This window comes from Numenius arquata, chromosome 8, assembly GCF_964106895.1.
Source record: "Numenius arquata chromosome 8, bNumArq3.hap1.1, whole genome shotgun sequence".
Lineage (NCBI taxonomy): Eukaryota > Metazoa > Chordata > Aves > Charadriiformes > Scolopacidae > Numenius > Numenius arquata.
In genome coordinates this window covers 14,058,172-14,080,474 of record NC_133583.1, presented here as the reverse complement: position 1 = coordinate 14,080,474, position 22,303 = coordinate 14,058,172, and the positions used below count along the sequence as shown (strand labels likewise).

Genomic DNA, 22,303 nt, shown 5'->3' with positions numbered 1-22,303 from the left:
CCCATCATTGTTCTGAGGTCTGATTAAAAAAAACTTTTTCCCACCCTCAAGAAGTTTCCTTTCCCACACAAAACCATCATAGTTCAAAAATTGAGTCTAAAACTCAAGGATTAAATCACTAAATGTTCTTATTAACAATAATAAAAACATGATTTCCAGTTATTAAGCAGTAAGGTTAAAGACACTAAGGGAAATAGTAATTTTGCAAAATATGTAAAAATATAATCACATTCTTTTAGTTGCACTTGAATCTGAATGGAAGAGGGAATTCCAATACAGAAAGTAAGTAGGCCTTACATGAACTCAAAAGAATCTTGCTGAAAAATCAATGAGAGCACTTCATTAACAAATCAAACAATAAAGCTGTAATACAATTGGCAGACCCTTGCATTATAGTTATCCTGAAAATAATTTTTTTTTTTTTAAAAAGTACTCATCGTACCCTGATTTCTTTGTCAAATGGTTTAATGAAAGGCGATCCTCTCATTGTCTGAGTTTTCGTAATCTGATCATCGAGAATAGCTTGAATCTCATCCACCGCACACAGAATATGAATACCACTCTCACGATACACACTTGTATTGAAGGAAATTGAACCCCAGGTTTCCATCATGGCACGCATTGCTTTCTCCAAGGAAAATTCCTACAGTTTAAAAAGAAAATATTTTATTTTAGTCACTGCATTATTTTTTTTCCAGCTCACTAAGTCAATATATAAACTTATCTAGCTAAATAAGCTATTTTGCTCAACAGCATAAATTAACCTCTTGTTATTATTTTTCTTAGTATATAATTTTCTAGTGCACAGAAAGCAGTACACTCAGGAAATACCGATGATGTAATATGAGATATAAATGTTTACATTTACACTGTTATATTCTAATGGGCCAAAGTCTCACCAAATCTCTTTTGTTGCATAAGGGCTAAGACAAAAATTCTATTAAGCCATAAAAGCCATCACTAAGACAGCTGATGTAGTATTTGTCACCATCAAATCTCTATGCTTACCTTGCTTGCACCTACACTTATAGCTTCAAACTCTTCCAAATAAGGGGCTAGATTCTGCTTTAAAACTTTTCTCAGGGTAGTTCCAGAGTCTGGTGTTAAATCATATCCTACTATATTTGACATCTGCTCCCAATGACGAGTTCTCATGCCGGGGTTACAAAAGATAGTCACAGTGGGAATATTCTCCTAATTGAGGAAAAACATTTATAAGGTAAAAATTGTGATGTGCACCGTTTCTTAACGTTTTAATCATCTCTGATGGGCATTTAAAATTCTGCTGCAGTAGCTGATGGCATGAAAATCTTTTCTGAAAAGTGCAGATGGATCCATTCAGTTATCCATTCCATTTCTAAACAATTGTAATAAATTACTTGTATTGGATTTGCATGGCAAGGTTTTGGTAGTGGGAGGGCTGCAGAGGTGGCTTCTGTGAGAAGCTGCTAGAAGCTTCCCCTGTGTCTGATCTAGCCAATGCCAGCCGACTCCAAGATGGACCCACTGCTGGCCAAGGCCAAGACCATCGGTGACGGTGGTAGCGTCTCTGTGATAATATATTTAAGAAGGGGAAAAAGTTACTGTGCAACAGCAATTGCAGCTGGAGAGAGAAGTGAGAATATGAGAGAAACAACTCTGCAGACACCAAGGTCGGTGAAGAAGGAGGGGGAGGAAGTGCTCCAGGTGCTGGAGCAGAGATTCCCCTGCAGCCCATGGTGAAGACCACAGTGAGGCAGGCTGTCCCCCAGCAGCCCGTGGAGGTTAACAGTGGAGCAGATATTGACCTGCAGCCTGTGGAGAACCCCACACCGGAGCACATGGATGTGCCTGAAGGAGGCTGTGACCCCGTCAGAAGCTCACAATGGAGCAGGCTCCTGGCAGGACCTGTGAACCCGTGGAGAGAGGAGCCCACGCTGGAGCAGGTTTGCTGGCAGGACTTGTAACCCAGTGGGGGACCCATGCTTGAGCAGTCTGTTCCTGAAGGACTGCACCCCATGGAAGAGACCCATGCTGGAGAAGTTCATGAAGAACTGAAGTCCATGGGAAAGACTCACATTGGAGAAGTTCATGGAGGACTGTCTCCTGTGGGACAAGGAATTATCCTTATCTTGACCCACGAGCCTTTTGTTACATTTTCTCTCCCCTGTCCAGCTGAGGAGGGAAGTGATCGAGAGGCTTTGGTGGGTACCTGGTGTCCAGCCAGAGTCAACCCACCACATTACTGAAGAAGAAATATAAAACTGTTAAGCACAGTCTTAACAGAAAAGAGAAAAGGAACAATTTTTCACCTATGTTATGTTAAATTGGGTTTCCATTAACGTAACATGTAGTCCCATTTCAAAATTCCCAACTACATCCTTAAGTGTTTTTCTGAATCCAAAAATTACTTTTCTCCTGTATGTGTCCACTCTAACAATTCACATTCCTAAAACTACAAAGATATCCAAAATCAAATTTTATTAAAATCAATGGGACTTAACAATCTGAAAATGGTGATTCAGAGAGCGCACTCTCTCTGTAGTAACAGGAGTGTCTGACACTGCATCATCTACCTGTACTGAGTGCTGAATTTAGCATTTGTTCCTCAGCATTAAATATTAATATCCCTCACCTTTTCTTACCTTAAAGTCTTTAATCTGTTCCAGAACTGAAGAACACATTGTAACAGCTGGATTTGCTGCTGCTTCTGCCTTCTCTTCCGCAGCTCTGTGCTGTGTGGTCTTTTTCAACTCCTGTTGAATTTTCTTCTTCTTTTGTTGGAACAGTCTAGACGCTTTGTATATCTCTCTAAAAAACTCATCAACCTCAGCCTCCATGCTTTCCCCATTTAGTTCCAAAAAGGTACCATCCATCCATCTGAGAAAACCCACAAAATTAGAAAACAGAACAACAAACAAATAGTCCACAAATAATGAACACTTTGTTTTGCAACCAAAGGAAATGTAGAATAACAGTTACTTAAATGACAGCAAAGGTCTTGTTTCCAACTTTGTCATTCTATGCAAAATTCTAATGCACAACTAAAGGTGGTTTGATCACACTCCTCTATTTGTGTAATCCTCTCAAGTCAGTCACATACTGAAACAAAGTAACTGCATGGATTGAGAAATATTTAAGTTAAGCTCTGGATCAAGATCAACATATGACATCAAAATATACTAGGCCTTTGTATTTTCAAAAAAATTCCATACTTTCTAGCCATATCACATTATAACTTCCAGAGACTGCAGGAACTGGTAAACAACCTCGTTTAATTTAGGCTCAGACATACTACAGTTTCTGTGATAGGATCTAGCCACCACACAGCAATGTAATCATTTGAGCACACCTACATGGAACTTTGGGCAGCCGTTGTGTTAAAAATGGTTTTCATTACATACGGATTGTGAGCTTTCTAGTGGAACTTCTTCCTTTTCTGGTATACAAAATGGCCCACAGCTAACCAAATTTTTTCTTCCTAATAGAGTTTTTTCAGAGCGTTTGTCTTATAGGCTTCACCAGCATGACCAATACAGTTAGAAACTAGTATGCGATATACTAATTTGCATTACAAATGAGTATACACAGGCATACACGTTTTTACGTACCTGACATCATAAGGGCAACTGGGATTTATTAGCTTCAGATTTCTGTTTTGTGCTTTGAAGTGTTTCTTTTTTAAAAATAAATGAACTGACACATTTTCTAGCTGGATTAAAAATAAGCCTGATATGTAAATTCTATTACTATTATACTTGGATTGCTAATAATAAACAATCAAACATGAACATCTGACACGAACAAAACCAGCATGAGTATTTTTCCCCATTCTCCCTCATTTAGCTTCAAGAGCTGAATTACCTTTTTTCTGCCTTTTGCCATTTCAGTATAAGATGAAAGAGTTTCTGATATGGTTCAATCTCAACTTTTAAGTTGCTCAGGAGTGGGAACTCACTCAATTGCCATTCAAGCAGAATCTCTTCTTTATTAATAAGAGCTACTGTTTCATCAGCCTCCTGTATGCGTTTCTGTAATGCCCTCAGGTCAGCCACATACTGAAATCAAATAATTGTATCTCTTGAGACATAACTAAGCCATGCTCTGAACAGCAATAAGATTTCAAAATATAATAAGCCTTTGTATTTATGAAAATTTTAGAAAACATGGGTTAAAAACTCTTCTTATCCTTACATATCAGATTAACACTCAGAAAAATAAAGTTGTTTTTATCATTACTGAATTTAAGAATATAAAACCGTTTTCAAAATGTTTGAGCTTCAAAATCCACTGTTCCAGGAGGCAGGCATACACATTTTTATGTACCTGACATGTCATAAGGGCAAGTGGAATTTATTAGCTTAGGATTTCTGGTTTGTGCTTTGAACTGTTTTGTTTAGAAAACAAAATTACCAAGCACAATTGTGATATCCTCCAATTAAAGCACAAGGCATTCTCTGGCAATTATAAAATACTTCTAGAAATCTGCAAAGTTTTGGAGTCAGTGGTCTGCTGTTCATTAGCAGAAAAATGAAGTACTGAGGTTCATAGAAAAATAAAAACAAATAAACCAAATTGCTACCAATCACTCTTTCTAATCTGCTATTTTTTCCTTGGGTTCCTCAATATATCAAAACCAGAGAAGAAAATTCTGATCCCACTGAAGTTATTTGCAAATAATGTCACTAGGGTCAGAATTCCATGCTTTATATAAACCCAAGTAAAAAAATCATTCACTTTATATGTCTGTTTTATCAGTCCTTGCTGGGATCACCTTTCAGTTAATCTAAGCACAACTTTATAGTAAACTTTCCTTTAACTTAAATGCTATTGCCAATGAAATACAATAAGGAGGGGGGAAGGCAGGGGACAGGGGTCATTTTATGAGTTCGTTCATTGAAGCAAGAGGATAATAAACGTTTTAGTTCACATTTATTAAATTAATCGTTTACTTTCAATTCTAAGATTCTTCCACGACCCTTGTGTATTAAACATACAAAACATTTCTACCCATTTTATACTAAATGTTAATCAGACCTGTTGCATGCAATCCAGTTCTGAGTATTCTTCAAACTCTGCCACAGAACGTGCCAGCTTGTCTATTTCCACCATCAGTTTCTCACATTTTTGTATTAGTTCTTGCTCTCCTTTATGTTTAGACTGTTCAATTAGCTACAAAACAATTGATTTATTTTTTAATGGTAAAAAAGCAATGCAAAAGTGGTTGTAAGTCCTTTCAATTATTAACATACATAGTATCATCTAAATTAAATATTTAGCACAAACAGACAGAAAACAAGCAATACAGATAAGTTATTATCCTTACAATACTTGAAATTTCTTCAGGAGTTGCTTTCTGGATGCCCCATGTAAGTGTGTACAACCTCTATATGTTAACATGGAACCCTTGTCTCAATAATCATCGCAGTTACAACTAGTGCCTTAAAGGTCTTCTTCAGCAACCAGACAAAAGATAGGATAGTATTAAAAAAGAAAAAAAAAAAGAAAAGCGATATTCTAATCTGAAAGAGGACATCTACAGTGATGAAAGCCAATGCTATGCCACATAGACCTACTGCTATATAAGGCAGAAACTCTGGAACATAAGATCTGCACACAGAGGGCTTGTTTTTAAGATACCAAACAAGAAATCAGCTGAAGCAGAGAACTCCTTAGACAAGGATACCTACTGCCATCTAAAAATTATGAAGCAGACAAACAGAACTCCAAAGGAGGAGCCAGTCTTTTTTTACTTCATTACAATAAGAACAGACTCATATCTGAGAGTATAAAATGCAGATACGCAGACTCATAAAAAGATGTAAACTATTCTTGTCCTCAAGCTCTAGCACAGTGCATGTTGTTAGATAGTCAGCTACAGAGAGATAAACTCCTGAGGGACTCACTCAGATGCACTCCGTACTACCATTTTCATTAAAAAGAATTTGAACAAGCATCATGGACTCTCTGTCAACAAATAGAAAATTAATTTCGCTCATTTATTTTTGGGGATTAAAAAAATGGCAACATGCAATCAAAATATTTTACAGACGTTGCAGTCTTATGTTTTAAGTAAGAGGTATATTTACTACCCACGGACACACTCCTTAGTATTGAAATATGATTTAGTGAAAGAGAAATCCTCAATTGTGATATTTAAGAGAGATTGATATTTCCATTTTAAAAATGTTAGTTTTAATTCTTTTACATTTTTAGAAGAAATTATTAGATCTACACTAAATTACTAGAGAGAGGCAGAGAGAGAACACCAAGAGGCTTGACTTACTATATCATAGCCACAGAGAAAGAACACTAGCAAGATGAATACAGACTAGTGAAAGTAATCTGCAGTTACACAGGAAAAATTAGATGTTACATATTTTCTATTAATGAGTGCTCCCTAAAAAGCACATTTTCCACTGTTTTTTATTGCCAGAACAAAATATCTTTTTAACTCAATCACTTCCTGTCCAAAGCACTAGCTCTTATTAAGAACCTGGCAGTTACATTTTCAGTAATAGTCAACTGCAGTGTAGTGAATTTTCACCTTCCTATGAATTACCTAGTACCGACCACAAACAAATTAAGATAATAAGACTTGCTGAAGGTTTTAAGTTACAGTGACAAATTTCAAAGTATTCCACAAAAAGTCATCCGCTGATATAAAAACCTGGAAATATGTTATTTATGCATGTCTAAATTAGTATGGTTTGTGTTGTATGTGTAGATACATTTAGCCTGCTGGGGAAATAAATAGCTCAAGTAACGTGAAAAGCCTAACAAGCGAAAATTTACCATAAACCAAGAAAATGCTCTTACATCATCATGCTCATCAAAAATAGGGTTAATCTTCTTTGGCCATAATAGAACTGCTGCATTCAGTGCAATGTCTTCAGGAGCAAATAAAAAAACATCTAACAAGTAATCCATTTGCCGATAGCACTCCTATAAAAAGATTTCACAAAACTTTGGGTATCATAGGTCTGTTTAAAATACAGGGTAGGACAATATCATCTTAAAAGATAAAATAGAAGTCTAAATTTTATGGACTTTTCAGAATTCAGAGCTACTTCAGCCAACTGAATATTCAAAATATATATAAAAAGTTATTCAAATCCCTGCCCCATTCATGAGTTTATTTCTCTAAATATGACTCCTGTGGCCTGTAAATCTACATGCAAAAATCCTAATATTTTTTATTAAAAATACTAAATATATAAATTCTGCAAAATAAACTTGTGTTATATTTACAGACCTATTACAAAAACAGAAAATCTGATACATATAACATATAGCAAAGAGCTTCTTATCCAGTAATATTTTCGGTTGAGCCACACCTTACACAATTTCTCAATTTTATTCCCTGAGCACATACAGAGTACTACAGCTAATGTAATATCATCTATATTCTGGTTTAATAGTAAATCGCTTCTTGCATGTTCAAAGTCGTGACTGTTTTTACACATAAAATTCTCTTTACACTTCTGTGTTACATTTTCACAAAAAGCTTTTTAAGCAGCCCTGAATAAGTCTCTAGGAACAAACCGTAAACTGAGTGTCTTACAATCTTCTATGTTTTTTTAAAAGCTGCATTTCCTCACTGACATTGAGAACACATGGGAATGGGGAATAAGAGGGAATGGCCATATGGCAAATAACGAGCTGGACTTTCCACTTCCATCTGAAGTAACACTGAGGGTGCAGTTAATTCATATATGCAGCATGATCAGACAAAAGTCTCTGCACTTCAGAATGAATTCTGTATTTATACAGACCAGCATGTTTGGTAAAAGATTAAGAGTTAAAGGATAGCCATTTACCTTGATCCTTAGCAACAGGTCCTGAATACCTTTGGTTTTGAAATTCTTTATGTAAGCTCTTGCTTCCACCATTTCCTCTGTTGTCTCAGGGACTTTTAATGCACGTTGCTTAATTGCTTCAAATTCCCTGCATATCCTATTAATTTATTTAACATAAAATGTCAACATTTTAAGATTTTAATGTGACTGGCTTCAAGCTCAGCTTTAAAAGATTTAGAAGCATACACACAAACACTTTCCTAGTAAATATGTTGTCATTTTGGTAATGTGTCACTATAATGAATCACTATAAAACTTGACTATAATTGTTCATTTTAACCAAACGATTTACTATGACTTCACTTGTGATTTAATCCATAGCTGCAAATCAACCTTTAGAATTGATCATTATTATTATTTGTCATTATCTATGAAAACCTAGAGGTATCTGTCACATAATAATAAGAGAATCTAGCTAGCTTCCTCTTTGGCAGTGCAGCATTACCATATTTTACACTGAAAAGGCCAGAACAGTAACGAAGCCCTTTGATCTTTTCACTCCTCTGTTACTCAAGTCTATTAGTAAGTTCTCCTACTAGCTTTTGAGTCTAGAACAGAGGAAAAAATGTATCAGCTGGTGCAACTTGCATGAGATCATTAGTTAGCCAAGAGCCTTCCTTAAACAGGAGTATGGTACATTTGCATTTTTTGAACACCTTTCTACTATGCATTTAACATATATAGCATTCACAAGCAGAAAATTCTACTTACTCTTCACTTTCCTCTCTGTGATTTGCAACTATTCTATCCAGTAGCATATTTGCAAAGGTGTTTGCATTATTAGCCAAACCTTGCTTTAAATCCTCACAGTTCAAAGAAATCATAGGGAAATGAGCCATCTCTGGTAAACTCAAAATTTCCTTCTTGAGGGTGAAGAATTCATCTATGAACTTCAGAAAAACATTAGATTTTACACTTCAGAGCTGTTACTTAAATGCTGGGCTGCATGAATAAGTATTACACATTGAAGAAAATAATTTTTTTTCTATTGACCACAAATTTTTAAGGAAAAAAAAAAAGTTGTAGATTTGCAGGCAGTCAAAATAATTTCTAGCTAGAGGCTAAGTCCCCGATTTCCTCTGCTTCCTTCTTATAGCTGTATCTATAGTAAAAATTATATATAAAATGTAGAATTAAAACTTACAGCAGTATATTCATCAAAACTGTGTTCTTCTGCTTCAAATCTTTCTATCCGTGCCTGTGCAGTTCCATCTACAAGCCAGCCATACTTTTCAACTACAATTCAATAATATATTAAGATTATTATAATGTATACGCTGCACAGTAAATTCCTTGTTTGAATGAAGTAACAGAGTTATTTAAACGATCTTCTTAATCACTCACCATAGTTTTCAAAATATTCCTTTGGACCTTCTAAGTTGTCTCTGATAGATTTTTTCAGTGTAGATGTGGCCCATATGATGACATGATTAGGAAGCTCAGTGTCCAGAGTTGTAGTGCCTCCCATTAGCCAAGAGCGTACTGTCTGGATGTTCTAATATAAATGCAAGTTCTGATTATTTAAATTTAAAAAAAGCAATGCAGGGATACATGTATTTTAAAAGTAAGTTGCAATTTGCAGAAGACACTGCATCAGAAAAGTCTGACACCCTAATCATGACCAAGGCCAGGTGCATCATACATACCTAGAACTGATTCAAAAGGTTTAACAGGAAACACGTAAAAGGGTCAAAACCAAAATAATTATCTAATCTTACATAAAATTAAATTCTATCCTATGCGCAAACACACAAAGCTAAATCCAAAACACCTATCTAAAACTACCATCATGTATGATTAAAGGCCAATACTCGGTCCACAGGAATACATCTAAAGTCCCAAGAAAGGCTGTCTTCCCTGGAGTCACAGGGAAGACACACGTTTCCAAGACATAAACCTTTATCTGTTGTACATATTAGTTGTTAGAGATTTGAGGCTTTTCTTTTTCTTAGAAAGAAAAGGAATATCAACCGTAATTTTCTGTGTCCTTCTCTGGGGATCTTAATTATTGTAAAGTTTATTGTAAACCATCAAACATATAACTGAGGTGCTAATTATATTTCTATTATATTCTAGACAGTTTTCTTTCCTAGAGAAATTTTCAGTGTGACTTCTATTTAATGAACAAGCAGACAATTAATTTTTAGAGATATACACAGATTTGAATACTAAAACAGGAAAATAAAACAATCAGTAGAACATGTACCAATTTTTTATGAACAAGGAATAATAAAATGAGTTTCAGAGCCTGGAGTTCTGCTGGGCATCAAGATTCATGTTGTGACCTGCAGAATGCACATGGAAAATACATAACACAAGTCGCATTCTGCTTCCCATTACTATGGTAGCCAGAGTCTAAATTACTAATATTTTCACATACTGAGCAACGTAGCATTTACATATTTAAATGAAGATAAAAGCACACCTGGAGAGTCTGTCCTATACGATTTACTATAAATAGAATTGCTTCTTCTAGGTCTTGGAAGCTTGGATAAAACTCCATTTTATTTTCATCAAGAGTCAATTCCATCTTAAATAACAGTAGACAATTTCCATCTTCAGGCTCAAAAAGTTTCACAAAAGCTTCAACTGTTCTTCTCAATAATTCTTTCAGCTGGATAATAACATATATCACCTATTAGTTGAAAGAACAGAAAGCCCCATCCCACTTTCCCTTCATTCAGTAAGCCAGGATTTCCATTCATTTTAGTACTTTTTGGCCTGATTCACGGATAACTGAAGGAGTGTGAATTTTTCTAATGACTTCAGGGGGTATTTGTCCCAGCCCTTAAAGGATGTAAACTAATGAACAAGTAAACAAACATTTCAGAAAAGCCCGTGCCTTTATTTTTGCTACAAATGTAAGTCTGTTACTTCATTTATTTTTAAAGCATGTATTAGTATCTGGAATGCAGTTTCCTATGACTTTTTTTTAATATGACAATGATTTGAGTAGACTATTATTCCATTATTTTTCTACAAAGTAAATAAAGGTTTAATCCTAAAAATTACTGCCTTCTCGAACTGATGAACATATTTATTCCTACAGATTATTATATTCTTAAATAGAACAATGTAAACAATAGATGCTTGAAGTTAAAGGATTTTTAATTTTCCATAAACTAAGAACTCTGAAAAACAATTGTTTTTCAACAGTCTGAAACCAGTGTTACCATCATTAGGGAACAAAACAATTGGAAATTCCTAAAAGAAAAAAAATAATAATTGCTAAACACTTCATCTAACTTCCACAATCAGGGAGAAAAAAAATTAACTCACAAAGCACTGCAGGGAAAAAAAATTGTTTGGAAATTTTGCAGAACTACAGCCACTTGCATACACGTTGGTATAGCTGGACTTTCAGTCTGTTTGTGTAAGTACGTTTCCTTTCAAAGGAGAGAGACCAGGTTTTGTTCATTTTGCTAATATATGACATGTAACTGTAGTGCCAAGACCCGTGATAGGAAGGGTCCTGAAATCCTGAGATATTTCCTTCTTTAAGCTAATTACATTCTAGTTGGTTGAACAAATAAATTTTCTGTGTCTAAAAAACTAGAAGAAGTAGTAGACAAGACCACGTGTTTATTTTAAATGAGGGAAGTTAAAAATATTTAACGCTTTGAATACTTTATTGGATTATATGCAACAGATGGCTAACAATGATCAATTAAACAGGCCCCTTATCATATAATGTGCTGACTCATTAAAATTACCCAAATTTCACATTAAGTTTATCACAGAGAAGAAAGATTTTTACCTGATTGGACATAAGGGTAGACACACAGTTATAGAAAGAGTCAACCTGATCCAACTTTACACCTTTCAATGTCTCCTTCTGAGTAAAGAGGCTGACAGCTCTTTGATACCACGTATTCAATATCTTCTCTTCTGCTTTAGAACAACTTAGAGAGACATCAGTCTTTAAAGATTCTAAGTCAACTGGCCCTTTCAATCTAAAAAAGAAAGTTACAGGCAACTTTATAAACAAAATTAAAAACCCCAGGGAGTAAAGTAACAATAATCTATATTGTATTACAAACCCATTCTTTTTTAGCAGAAAGCACAATGGGAACCTAAGCATCACTTCTGTAGACTTAAATGAGGAAAAAAATACCCCAAACCCCAGGAAATAAAGAACAGTTACCAGAAAAAATAATGAGGAAAAAGATACTGAAAATTATCTTTTTTAAAATTATGAAAATTAAAAGTTCCAAGATTAAAAATGAATTTCAACTGATGAAAACCAGAAAGAAATCAGATCTTTAGGGTTAGTGTAGAATTCCCTACAGAGAGTAATACTACTATAAGTCAATTTTTCAAATGTTGCTTCAACCAGACTTCTGTGGGGATCATGGCATTAAGATTGTATAAATAATGAGGAGACCTTTACAGAATTAAAGGCAAAACATAAATCAAAAGGGCTGATACCACCAGCAATTTAAGCACCAATAAAATACTTACACATAACAGAGAAGTTAAATGTGGATAACACAAAGTAACCTACTCAAAGAACATTAAATGACACACTGAAGAATTTTATTACATAAAAGCTCCTACAATAAATAATAGAAGAAACTCTTCTTATCCAGCTTCAAAAACTTCCATGGGTTAATAATTCACCACAATGTACTTTACCTGAAACTTGAGAAATCCACTATAAGAAAGGCAGACAATGCTGTACAACCAAAATCCAGTAGAGTTTTCATTGTAGGATGGAGAATGTGCAAGTTGGAAAGGATTTGATTTCTTGCTTGGATAAAACTATTATGCCATGGTCTAGAAAAATCCAGGCCTCTGAAAAAAACAAAACCCCACAAAACCCAAAGCAAACAAACAAAAAGAGAAGAGCTCAAGCAATACTTCAAAAAAATATTCTTATATGTAGAAAGTAGTATTAAAAAACTTATTCCCTAACATGAATAGTTATTGAAGTGCCACACACATATCCTCATATGATGCAGTGGAAGCCATAAAGATTCTCTGTCTGATCAACCATGTTTTATACTCCAGAGTATTTTCAGACCTAAAGTCCTTTCAATGTAAACTTCTAACTTAACTGACTGCTAACAGGAAGTATTCATCATCAATATTTAGATAGCACATATTCTGATGCTTCAGCAAATTGTACATTTAAGATAATTATATTCTGTCTACCTGAATTCCTCCTCTTTTGTGGCAGAGCATAATACAAGCTTTCACCTCATAACACCAAAGTCATATGAAACCTTGGCATCAGATGCAGTTTTAGCATGTTAAAGTACTGACTGCCAGTAGACTGCCCCATACACACACACTTCATTCCAGAGGTCACTGCAATATGACTTTAGTGTCTGGGCACTCAGAGCCAGAAGTCTCATTTACTCTACGTAACTATAACAACGGTAATAAAAAACTGTCAGTGCTAAAAATTTGTAAAGCATTCAGATAGAAGATGTTCAAACGGAAGATCCTGTACAGACAGAAAAAAAATATCTCATTTAGGGACTCCAGAATTAATATTGTGCCATAACGCTGTTCATGCAGCTCAACGAGAATTTTGCTTATGCAACTGAGTGTGTTTTGCCAGGGAGTTATTTGCTAACTTAATCCACTCACAAAGGTGATAAAGGCAAAGGTGCCTCCTCTTCATATTCAAGTCCTTTTACGTCTGGTTTAATAAGAACATTTCGCACTAGGAAAAAAATTTAAAAAATACATGAACATTAGAAGAAAATTAAGCCATATTCAACAGGTATTGTACTTCCTCAGTCTTTCTTCAGGTTGAACCAAACACACAGTAGGATGGAAAGGTAACTGTATCATCCAAGTTTTCAAAACACGTTTTCCCAAAACTAACACAAAATCATAGCTTTGCTAAATATCTATACAGATTTGGGTGGCTTAATTCCAATTCTGTTCCCTATTCATGAAGGTTTTCAGACAGATGAGTGTTTAAACAATTAAGTACTTTCTTCAGTAATTTCTTCACTGAGAGCATGGTGAGCCACTGGAACAGGCTCCCCAGGGAAGCGGTCACAGCACCAAGCTTGTCAGAGTTCAAGGAGCATCTGGACAATGCTCTTAGTCATATGGTTTAGTGGCAGGTAGTCTTGCAAGGAGCAGGGAGTTGGATGATCCTTATGTGTCCCTTCCAATTTGAGATATTCTATGATTCTAAGTATTTATAGCAATTTCATTTAATATAATTAAATAGATGCTATAATTATCCCACTGATAACATTATGAAGAAATTAGTCCCATGTTAAATTGTGTATTTTTTTTTTTAATCTGCATTTTTAAAAGATCAGCCATCCACCAAAATGCTGATAAAATTTGGCTCAGTTTCAGATCTCAGATACTATAAAAGTAAATAAAAAAGACATGGCCGCAAAGAAATACACTTTCAAAATTCCAGTTCATGATTCTCTTAAAAAGTTTAAAAATCTAAGGGAGTTGCACAAGTGATATCTGAGAACAGCTAATAATCTTTGCAGATTTTTGTTACAAACTTCCTCATGCATAGAAAGCAGCATCAGAAAAGTAAGGGATGTGCTCATTGATGAGCATCTTTTAAAAAGCTGCAGTTCCTGAAGAGGCAAGAAAAAGAATGACTAGTACATAAAAAGTTTCTGCTTTCTCTAGTAGAAAACAGCTACACATTCTTGCATCAAATTAACTAAACAGGTTAAAGATGTAATGAAATTAGGTCATCAGCAATCAACCTTTTTCTTGTGAAGTCTACAGCTGCCTTGGTCTTTGCTGAACTATACCTTTGGCTGGTTAGCTTTTTACCAGTCCAAATAAAATCAGCAAGGTTTGCTTTAAATGTTACGGCCAATACACATTTGATGACACAGAAAAAGAGAAATCAGTGGTTAATTACAGAGATCATGACTGGCCGAAAGAACAATCTAGAAAAGTTATTTTCAGAGGGAGAATATGGAACAGCTTATAATATCTATATATACACACACATTAATATATTAATATTAGTACTGTGTAGTTTCTGGTACTTACCCATACATCTTCTCATGCTCTTTTCATAATCTCTTATTATCTCCTCTAAAAGCTTTTCTGTTAACAGCTCTCTGTCTCTGCCTTCCATAAGCGACTGTGGCACCAATGCGAGCATGGACATTAGCCACTGTTGCTGAATGGGAACCACTGGATTACTTTGCACACACTTCTTCATAAAGAGATAGTTTGTCTGAAAGGACAATATTGTCAGAGGTCTAATAATTGGCTACATAAATATTTTTACATTAGGCTTGACAATCGAGTCTTTTTTTATTCACCATTTCTTATACTTAAGGGCAGGTGAGATAATCTAATCTTTTCGGTATTCACTGACTAGTACACTAAAAGCTACTCAGTGGTTGGTAAAATGGTCTCCCTGTCTCAGTGCTTAAATACAAAATACTGTACTTATTAGTATGTCATTTTCGTTGGTTCTCTGCTGAAGTTTATGACTGACAATAAAACAGTTCAAGATTCCTGTTATTGTTCTTTGGACAAACATTTATTTGGCAAAAAGTATGCACAAATAGGGGTGGGGTTTTCTGCCAAAGAAATAGGTATTTATGCTTTTGAGTGATAGCTTTGCTATAAAACAAAAAGAGATCTGAATCTCTATAGTTTTCGGAATGAGTTTACCTAACACCAGCTAGGAAAAACAGATGTTCCCTTAAGCTACTTAATATAAATATTTCAGTGCTAATTTGAGTTTAAAGTGGCTCTTAGAGATAAAGTCTTATTTTAAAAGCCATACACAAATTCCAGGATTTGCACATGTTCTTCAAATCAGGTGAAAAATGTCAAAGACTACTTTTTGTACAGGTTAAAGTACAATCTACAACCTCAACTGAAAAAATCCTGAAGCCTGTCAGAATTTTTCCTAAGTAATGATCATGGAATCACGGAATCACAGAATTCTCAGAGTTGGAAGGGACCTCTAGAGATCGTCTAGTCCAACTCCCCTGCTGAAGCAGGATTGCCTAGAGCACATTACTCAGGACTGCATCTAGGCGGATCTTTAACTAAGATTTAATCAAAACTGAAATTACTGATGGACTTGCTTTCTGTAATAGAAAAAGTCTTTCCTTCTATTGGACTACAAGAAAAGATTCCTATTTTGCTTCCTATTTAATTTTTCCCCAACAAGACTACTGAAAAAGCTTTTCGTATTTAACCACCATTAATTCCACATAACATACTCAGCCCCTCTGATTTGAGACCGTTCACACTTCTACTCTAAAAAAGCAGGAGAAAATTTAACTCACTCTTCGTTGTTTTTGCTCACTGTTCATCTGTATAAAAAGGAACAGAAAATCATAATGTATTAAAAACAGACAAAAAAATCAGAAATATAAAATTTAACAAACATTATTCTTAAATAAAGGCTTTATTCTGTAGATATGCAGGTACCAATTTCAATGGGACTACCTGAGCACATAAATACATTTATGAATTACTGTGGATTGAGGTAAGTATCTTTAAGTAAATACTAAGAAGTAAGAGGCATAAATGCCTCAATAACAAAGAACAAACTGGGTAACAGTTAAAATATTAAAGAAGTACTTTCTCACAGTGGAAGGCAGTTCCGGGATAGGAGGTACGGGATCTCTGTGATATTTTTCTTCCATGGATACATGATAGACTTCTAAAGCTCGATCAATTCTGAAGTAAAACACAGGGCAAAAAGTGCAGAAAAACTACAAATAATACATTATAGATAATGCTATCATTTTAATTGATGCAACCTATTTTTTCCTATTTACCAACTCTTTGATCACTAAACGGTAAGGCTGCCTTTGCATACTCTGTGTTCTCTTTTATATAAGACACACTTATCTTGGCCACAATCACAATATATACATCCCTTGATTCCGTGATTCACCTCACCCAGCTGCCCAGTGCTCCTGTTAGAATTATATCTTACTTCTCAACCAACTACAACAGGTTTTGTCCAACTGTATTATGAAAAGAAAAAAAAAAAAAAGTGCAGAACAAAACTCCTAAAGCTGTTAAGACCAGCTCTTTTTTACTGCCTGTGGTTATAAATTGCTACATAACTATCATAAAACTTTTAATGGTTCACAGTGGCATGTCCTGCTGACCTTGCACATTAAAACATTCCAGTCCATCCTTTTGGGATACACTCTGTATTTATCTTCCAAAGAGTACTTCAGCCTTATCTCAATATATCTTAGCTGAAGACTCCCAAGTGGAAGTTAGAATGACAATTTCAAGTATGCACTCAAATCATTACTTCATGGAAACTCATTTAAAAGACATTTCACTTACAAAAAAAATATAAGTGAATCAATGTTGCAGCGGAATATTCACTTTTTGTCAGACGGTTGGTCAGCAGTCATCTTACTGAACAGTAAGCTATCACTACAACACAGTTGACATTTTCAGCATACTGAACACCAGCATTCTAAAAACTGCACTCTGCTACTGCCAAGTATCATTGAAAAATCAGGATTTACTTTCCAAGAACAAAAATTAAAAGACTTCTTGTATGTTAGATTGCTATTAATGCTTTAAAGGCTGTTATAAAATAAAGGAAGCATATTCACTTTGAACTTCTATATAGATTAACTGCTTTCTATAACTGATTGTTACTACCATTATTAAAAAAAAAAAAAGAAGAGCGCAAAAAAGGCAACCTCCCTCATTTATCTTTGATACAAATCAGATTTACTCCTGTGATAAATTCTTCTTAGACTTAGATCTTGCAACTTAGATTTATACCACTGTCTAGCTCCAGTGAAGCCAACAATTTGGGATACATACAAGTATCTTTCGAGAAAGAACAACCTGTAATACTTGGCCCCTTAAAAATTCAGCCACTGAAACGTAACATCAACTGCATAGGAATTAGTTGAGTAACGGGTTACCATCAGCAAACCTAGTCACAGCAAATGGAATCACTAAAAACCCACACCAACAAAAATAAAATTATTGATCTCAGTGACAATACTTAAAATGGGTTAAATAAAGACTGTATGTAGGTCTTTAATTTCCATTTCTTCCTCTGAAGGTCAAACAATTTTTTTCTGTGCTTTTTAATTCTATCAAATACAATTAGATTTCCTTACCTTTTTAATCTTTTACATGAAAATGTAAGTTCCTATAAATTTCTTAATACTACTACAAACAATACAACCTTAGCCCATATAACTCCCATGTTTATGTCAACGTAATTAACACATCTGCGGTCTCTTCAGTAAGTTCCTGAAAATAATGTAGATACTTCAGGAATAAATTTCTATCAAAATAATAATTAAAAAAACCCCCAAGTTTCTACTAGACCTACAAAAATTACACGAAAGCAGCCTTTTCCTATTGTCTTTCCTCCTTTGCAAATGAAAATCTTGAAAGACAATTTAATGTGAATTTACCAATCATATTGGCAGCTGTGCTCCTCTGGCAGTGACATGGATCACTAAGCTCAGCAGCAAATGCATTGATAGTGACAAAGAAGCCTGTTAAAAGTAGGCTCACATTTGGATCATTCCTACAAAAGCAAGCAAGTAATCCAGACTTGGATTCTCTTTGAAAAATGTTTTCTTAAAGAGAACAGATTTTTTTCAGTCTATCATAAACAGCATTCAAAATGTGAAGGTCACTTTCGCCTCATAGCTCATCCCAACAAACATACCTCAAGCAGATTTTGGGTGCTGTAAAAGAAAAAATATTAGAGATGCCATCAAATGTTCTTCTATTATTAATGATTTTAGATGGAAAGCGTTCAGCACTGCAACAGTGACAACAAAAACCTCTAAAATTAACAAACATCATTATTTTTTCTCAGATGTCAAATGTGCAATGTTTCTTTCATTTGAATTTCAACATTTCTTGAATTACATGAAACTCACAGTAACTGATTAAGCATCTTTTGCTGTTCGTTGCATCTTCGGTATGTCAACAGTTTATTCTGCAATGGTGAAATATCAGATGTGACTGATGAAGGTAAAACAGTGGGAAGAAACAAAGTTCTCAAAGTCTTTTTATGGGAACGTGCTTCATCTGAGTGCGGCATCTAAAACCACAACAAAAACAAGATTCCAGAATACAATTAATTCTGTCCAGAAAGCAGTTTAACAGACGCATGTATTAAGTTGAATTTACATAAGACATAAAATGAGGTAGCCTCAGGGATTTCCACAATCTAAGTAAAAGTTTAACTTTCAGAAAATGGAAAAATACTGTATATGCTAAAATCACAAAGTTCAACATAAAGTGTGTACATACAAAGTCTACAATAATAAAAAACCAATGGTATAGTTCCATTAGCTCAAGATTGCATAAAAGTAAATTTCTGTTACAAATCTCTTTAAGTGTTAATGTAGCAACTGTACACAGTACAGAAGACACCAGAAAAGCAGCCTATTAAACCCCCCCAGCAGACTGCACCCAACCAGCCCTGATGTAGGCACATTTCCTGTTCTGATGAGGCCCGGGACAGCGTTGCTGTTCCTGTGGTTTCAGTAGGTGACCACCTACTCCTTTTTTCTGGTCACTAAAAAAAACTCACTGCCTCATTAAGACCACAGACAACATGGGACAAATTTGTACAAGTGAGGCCCCTTAAAGTTTTGAGGAAAAAAAAATGTCCAAAAGTACTCTTGATATTTGGTGTTACTGTAAAGATAAAGCTGCAGCAAATTTTCAATTACAAGATCCTAGAATTCTACTGAAGTGAAAGGCAATCTTTAAAGGAAACAAAACAAGATCATAATGACATCAACTTAGACTTACAGCTTCACCACAATGTCAAACAAATGGGACCAAAATTATGAGAAAGTTATTCTTTAGACACTATATCACTGTTGAAGAGAGACAAAAAACGCAGGACATTATCAAAAATGCATTTCTATAAAAACAGCACCCTATTCTTCTTTTCATGTTTCTCAAGGAAGAAATAATTAAGCTTATTTTCTATGTGCAAAGTAGTCATTAGAAGTTCTATTCCATCCATGGAAAGGTTAAGAAACTGCATGATCATCTTGTAAAAAGCAGTGTAAAACTGGAGACTCTTCAGAAATAATGTTGTGTTGCTGAAAGTCTTCTGGTGAATTTAGCAGGCTGCTTGAGAACACTATCTATTATATAAAGATATATTCCATCAATAGACCCTAGTGATAGTGTTTTATGTATTTATCTAAGGCAGAGCAGGGCGCAATTTCATTTCTGCCTGTCTCGAAATGTTTATCTGAGCTACCAGAACAAGTGCCTCTGTAAACACAAAGCAGGTGCTTGACAGTACTTTACTTTTTTACGCTACAGCAACTCTGGCCTCTCTAGATAATGTTCACATACAGTATGCCAAGGTGTGCACCTTCAGAAGCAAGGCCAAATTGAGCAAAGATTAAGATTACTAAAACAAAAGAGGCAAGAAAGGCGTTAATGCAGCTGAGGGCATGTGGCTAAAACCTGGCTTGTGGATGCAGATTCCCAATGAAAAGAAGGCTTGTAATTTGGTGGGGTGGATGTGGGATTCAAGCTAAGCAGGTGGGAGTTTTGGTTCTGACCACAGCTGTGGGTAGTTGCGCTGTGCAACAGGAAAGTGGAGACAGGTATGGGTTTGAAATAGGAATCCTAGTTTGGGGGTGTGATGAAGATGTGGAGCAGATAATGGGGTAATCACAGTTAAAGAAACTTGACAACTAAAATTTGATCATCACCATGTGTAAAGACAGAAAAATATGGAAAAAAAACCGAAGGAAAATAAATAAAAGAAGTTATTGTGTTATTGGGCTCAGGTTCACTAAAAGACCACCTTTCTGTAGTGGCTTAAGCCTTGCTTGTGGCTGAGCATGGCTATCCCAAAAGATTGACAGTAGGGTTCCCCTGGAAACATGACACACAAACTCGCAACTGCATTTCAACAGGTTCTCACAGGGGAACAGAAAGCCAAAGCTAACTCCTAAATGAGCGATATGTCCTAGAAACGAATTAAAACGGGTGGTGGAGGAGGCATCGAAAGAAATAAAGCTCTGCTAAAGTAAGCCGAGCCCGTATAACGTTTTCCTGGCGCTTCCTCATCCCAGCAGGGCCCGGGGACACAGCCCTGTCGGTGCAGAGGGAAGCGCAGCATCAACCCCTGCCACCGCCCCAGCCCCACGGAGGGCCGCCCCACCGCCCACGCCGTCCTCACCTCTCCCGCGGCCGCGGTCCCGGGGCGAGCCGCCGGGCCGGACGGCGGCGCGGAGGAGGCTCAGGACAACAGCTGGGTTGCCACGGCGCCGAGGGCGGGCGTCGGCAAGGGGCGAGGCGCCGGGGAGAGGTGGTCCTCTCGGTGTCGATCCCTGCCCACCCGCAGCCCCAGCACCGCCCACCTTCCCTGGCGCCATTTCCAACGTACCGCAGGGTTCTAAGCTACCTCAGCCAGGCGCACCCCAAACGGGGGTCTGCACCCCTAATTACCCACCGCCCTGCTCAGCTCCCGACAAACCCGGTAATTTCACAGCTAGACCTTTAACCGCTCTCAGAGCGGATATTTTCCGTTGCAAATAAAGCAGCGCGCTGCCCTCAGGAGGGAGCTGTGCCTGCCTGGAGCCCTGCCCCTCACAGGGTGCACCTGCCCAGGGCTGCGGGCTCGTTCAACGCCTCCTTATTCACAGAAAGGGTGCTGCTTGTGCTTCGTACTATCCAGACTACTGATGTACTCTTGTGATTAAAAAAGAAGCAGGGACTTGGAAGAAAAATAATCTCACCTTAAATTTCCTAGTCTGCCACAGGGCTTGCTACAGCCCGAGCAGGTCAGTCAGTCTCTTTGCTGCAGCGTTCTGCCTGCACGAAGCAGGGAAAAACCTTGTTCCAGCTCACAGGAAGAGCGCTCAAGAAATTACAGTACCCACACGCATCAGATAGCTGTTGCTAAGCTTCTACGTTTTGTAAACCTATGAATAGAAATTTTGAGAAATTCCAGAGATTTACTACCCACTCGACCACGTTTGACAAAGAGGCGTTTAAAATCCTAACTTCCTATCTGTGTGGGCAGAGCCCCATACGCATAGACTGCAAACAACAACAGCTGGAAGGAATTTTAGCTCCTTTTTCCAAAGTCCCGGGCACTTTCCCAAGACATTTTACCAGCCCAGGACTAATCCGTCTGGAGTTTCAGTGCAACCCCCTTGTCAGTCAGCCGGGCGGACCCCAAACCTTTCCAGAGGAGATGGGATTGCCCCACTGAGGGAGCACACCCCGCTGTTTCTCCGGCCCGTCTCACTTACACCGGGCGGGCGGGCCAATCCCCGAGAAAGGGGCCAGGCACGCCGCCGGCAGAGGAACGGGGTAGGCGTTCGGTCGCGGTGAGGCGCTGCCGCCCACCGCCTCAGGCGACGCCTCGCGCGCGGCGGTTGGGCGCGCGCGACGGCCGTTGGGAGCCGCGCGGGCCCCGCCCAGCCCCGCTGACGCGGCGGCGCGCGGCTCGTCGTTTCCGGCTGACGCCTGTGGGAAGCGGCGGCGCCGGCTCC

The 22,303-nt window shown here is 36.9% G+C and overlaps 1 protein-coding gene across 1 annotated transcript in view; it reads right to left on the bottom strand.

The window, feature by feature from the left end:
- Positions 1-18,864, bottom strand: part of DNAH12 (dynein axonemal heavy chain 12) — a 70,249-nt gene extending 51,385 nt beyond the window's left edge. The window contains exons 1-18 of the mRNA XM_074152702.1: positions 18,701-18,864; positions 16,403-16,493; positions 16,097-16,123; positions 14,835-15,024; positions 13,434-13,509; positions 12,474-12,632; positions 11,596-11,791; positions 10,264-10,452; positions 9,183-9,333; positions 8,983-9,074; positions 8,550-8,728; positions 7,800-7,935; positions 6,799-6,924; positions 5,017-5,151; positions 3,844-4,037; positions 2,625-2,859; positions 1,009-1,194; positions 443-643 (exon numbers count right to left, since the gene is read on the bottom strand). Coding sequence (XP_074008803.1) covers positions 443-643; positions 1,009-1,194; positions 2,625-2,859; positions 3,844-4,037; positions 5,017-5,151; positions 6,799-6,924; positions 7,800-7,935; positions 8,550-8,728; positions 8,983-9,074; positions 9,183-9,333; positions 10,264-10,452; positions 11,596-11,791; positions 12,474-12,632; positions 13,434-13,509; positions 14,835-15,024; positions 16,097-16,123; positions 16,403-16,493; positions 18,701-18,864 — 2,727 coding nt within the window. The remainder of the gene's footprint in view (positions 1-442; positions 644-1,008; positions 1,195-2,624; positions 2,860-3,843; positions 4,038-5,016; positions 5,152-6,798; positions 6,925-7,799; positions 7,936-8,549; positions 8,729-8,982; positions 9,075-9,182; positions 9,334-10,263; positions 10,453-11,595; positions 11,792-12,473; positions 12,633-13,433; positions 13,510-14,834; positions 15,025-16,096; positions 16,124-16,402; positions 16,494-18,700) is intronic.
- Positions 18,865-22,303: the final 3,439 nt, after the last annotated feature.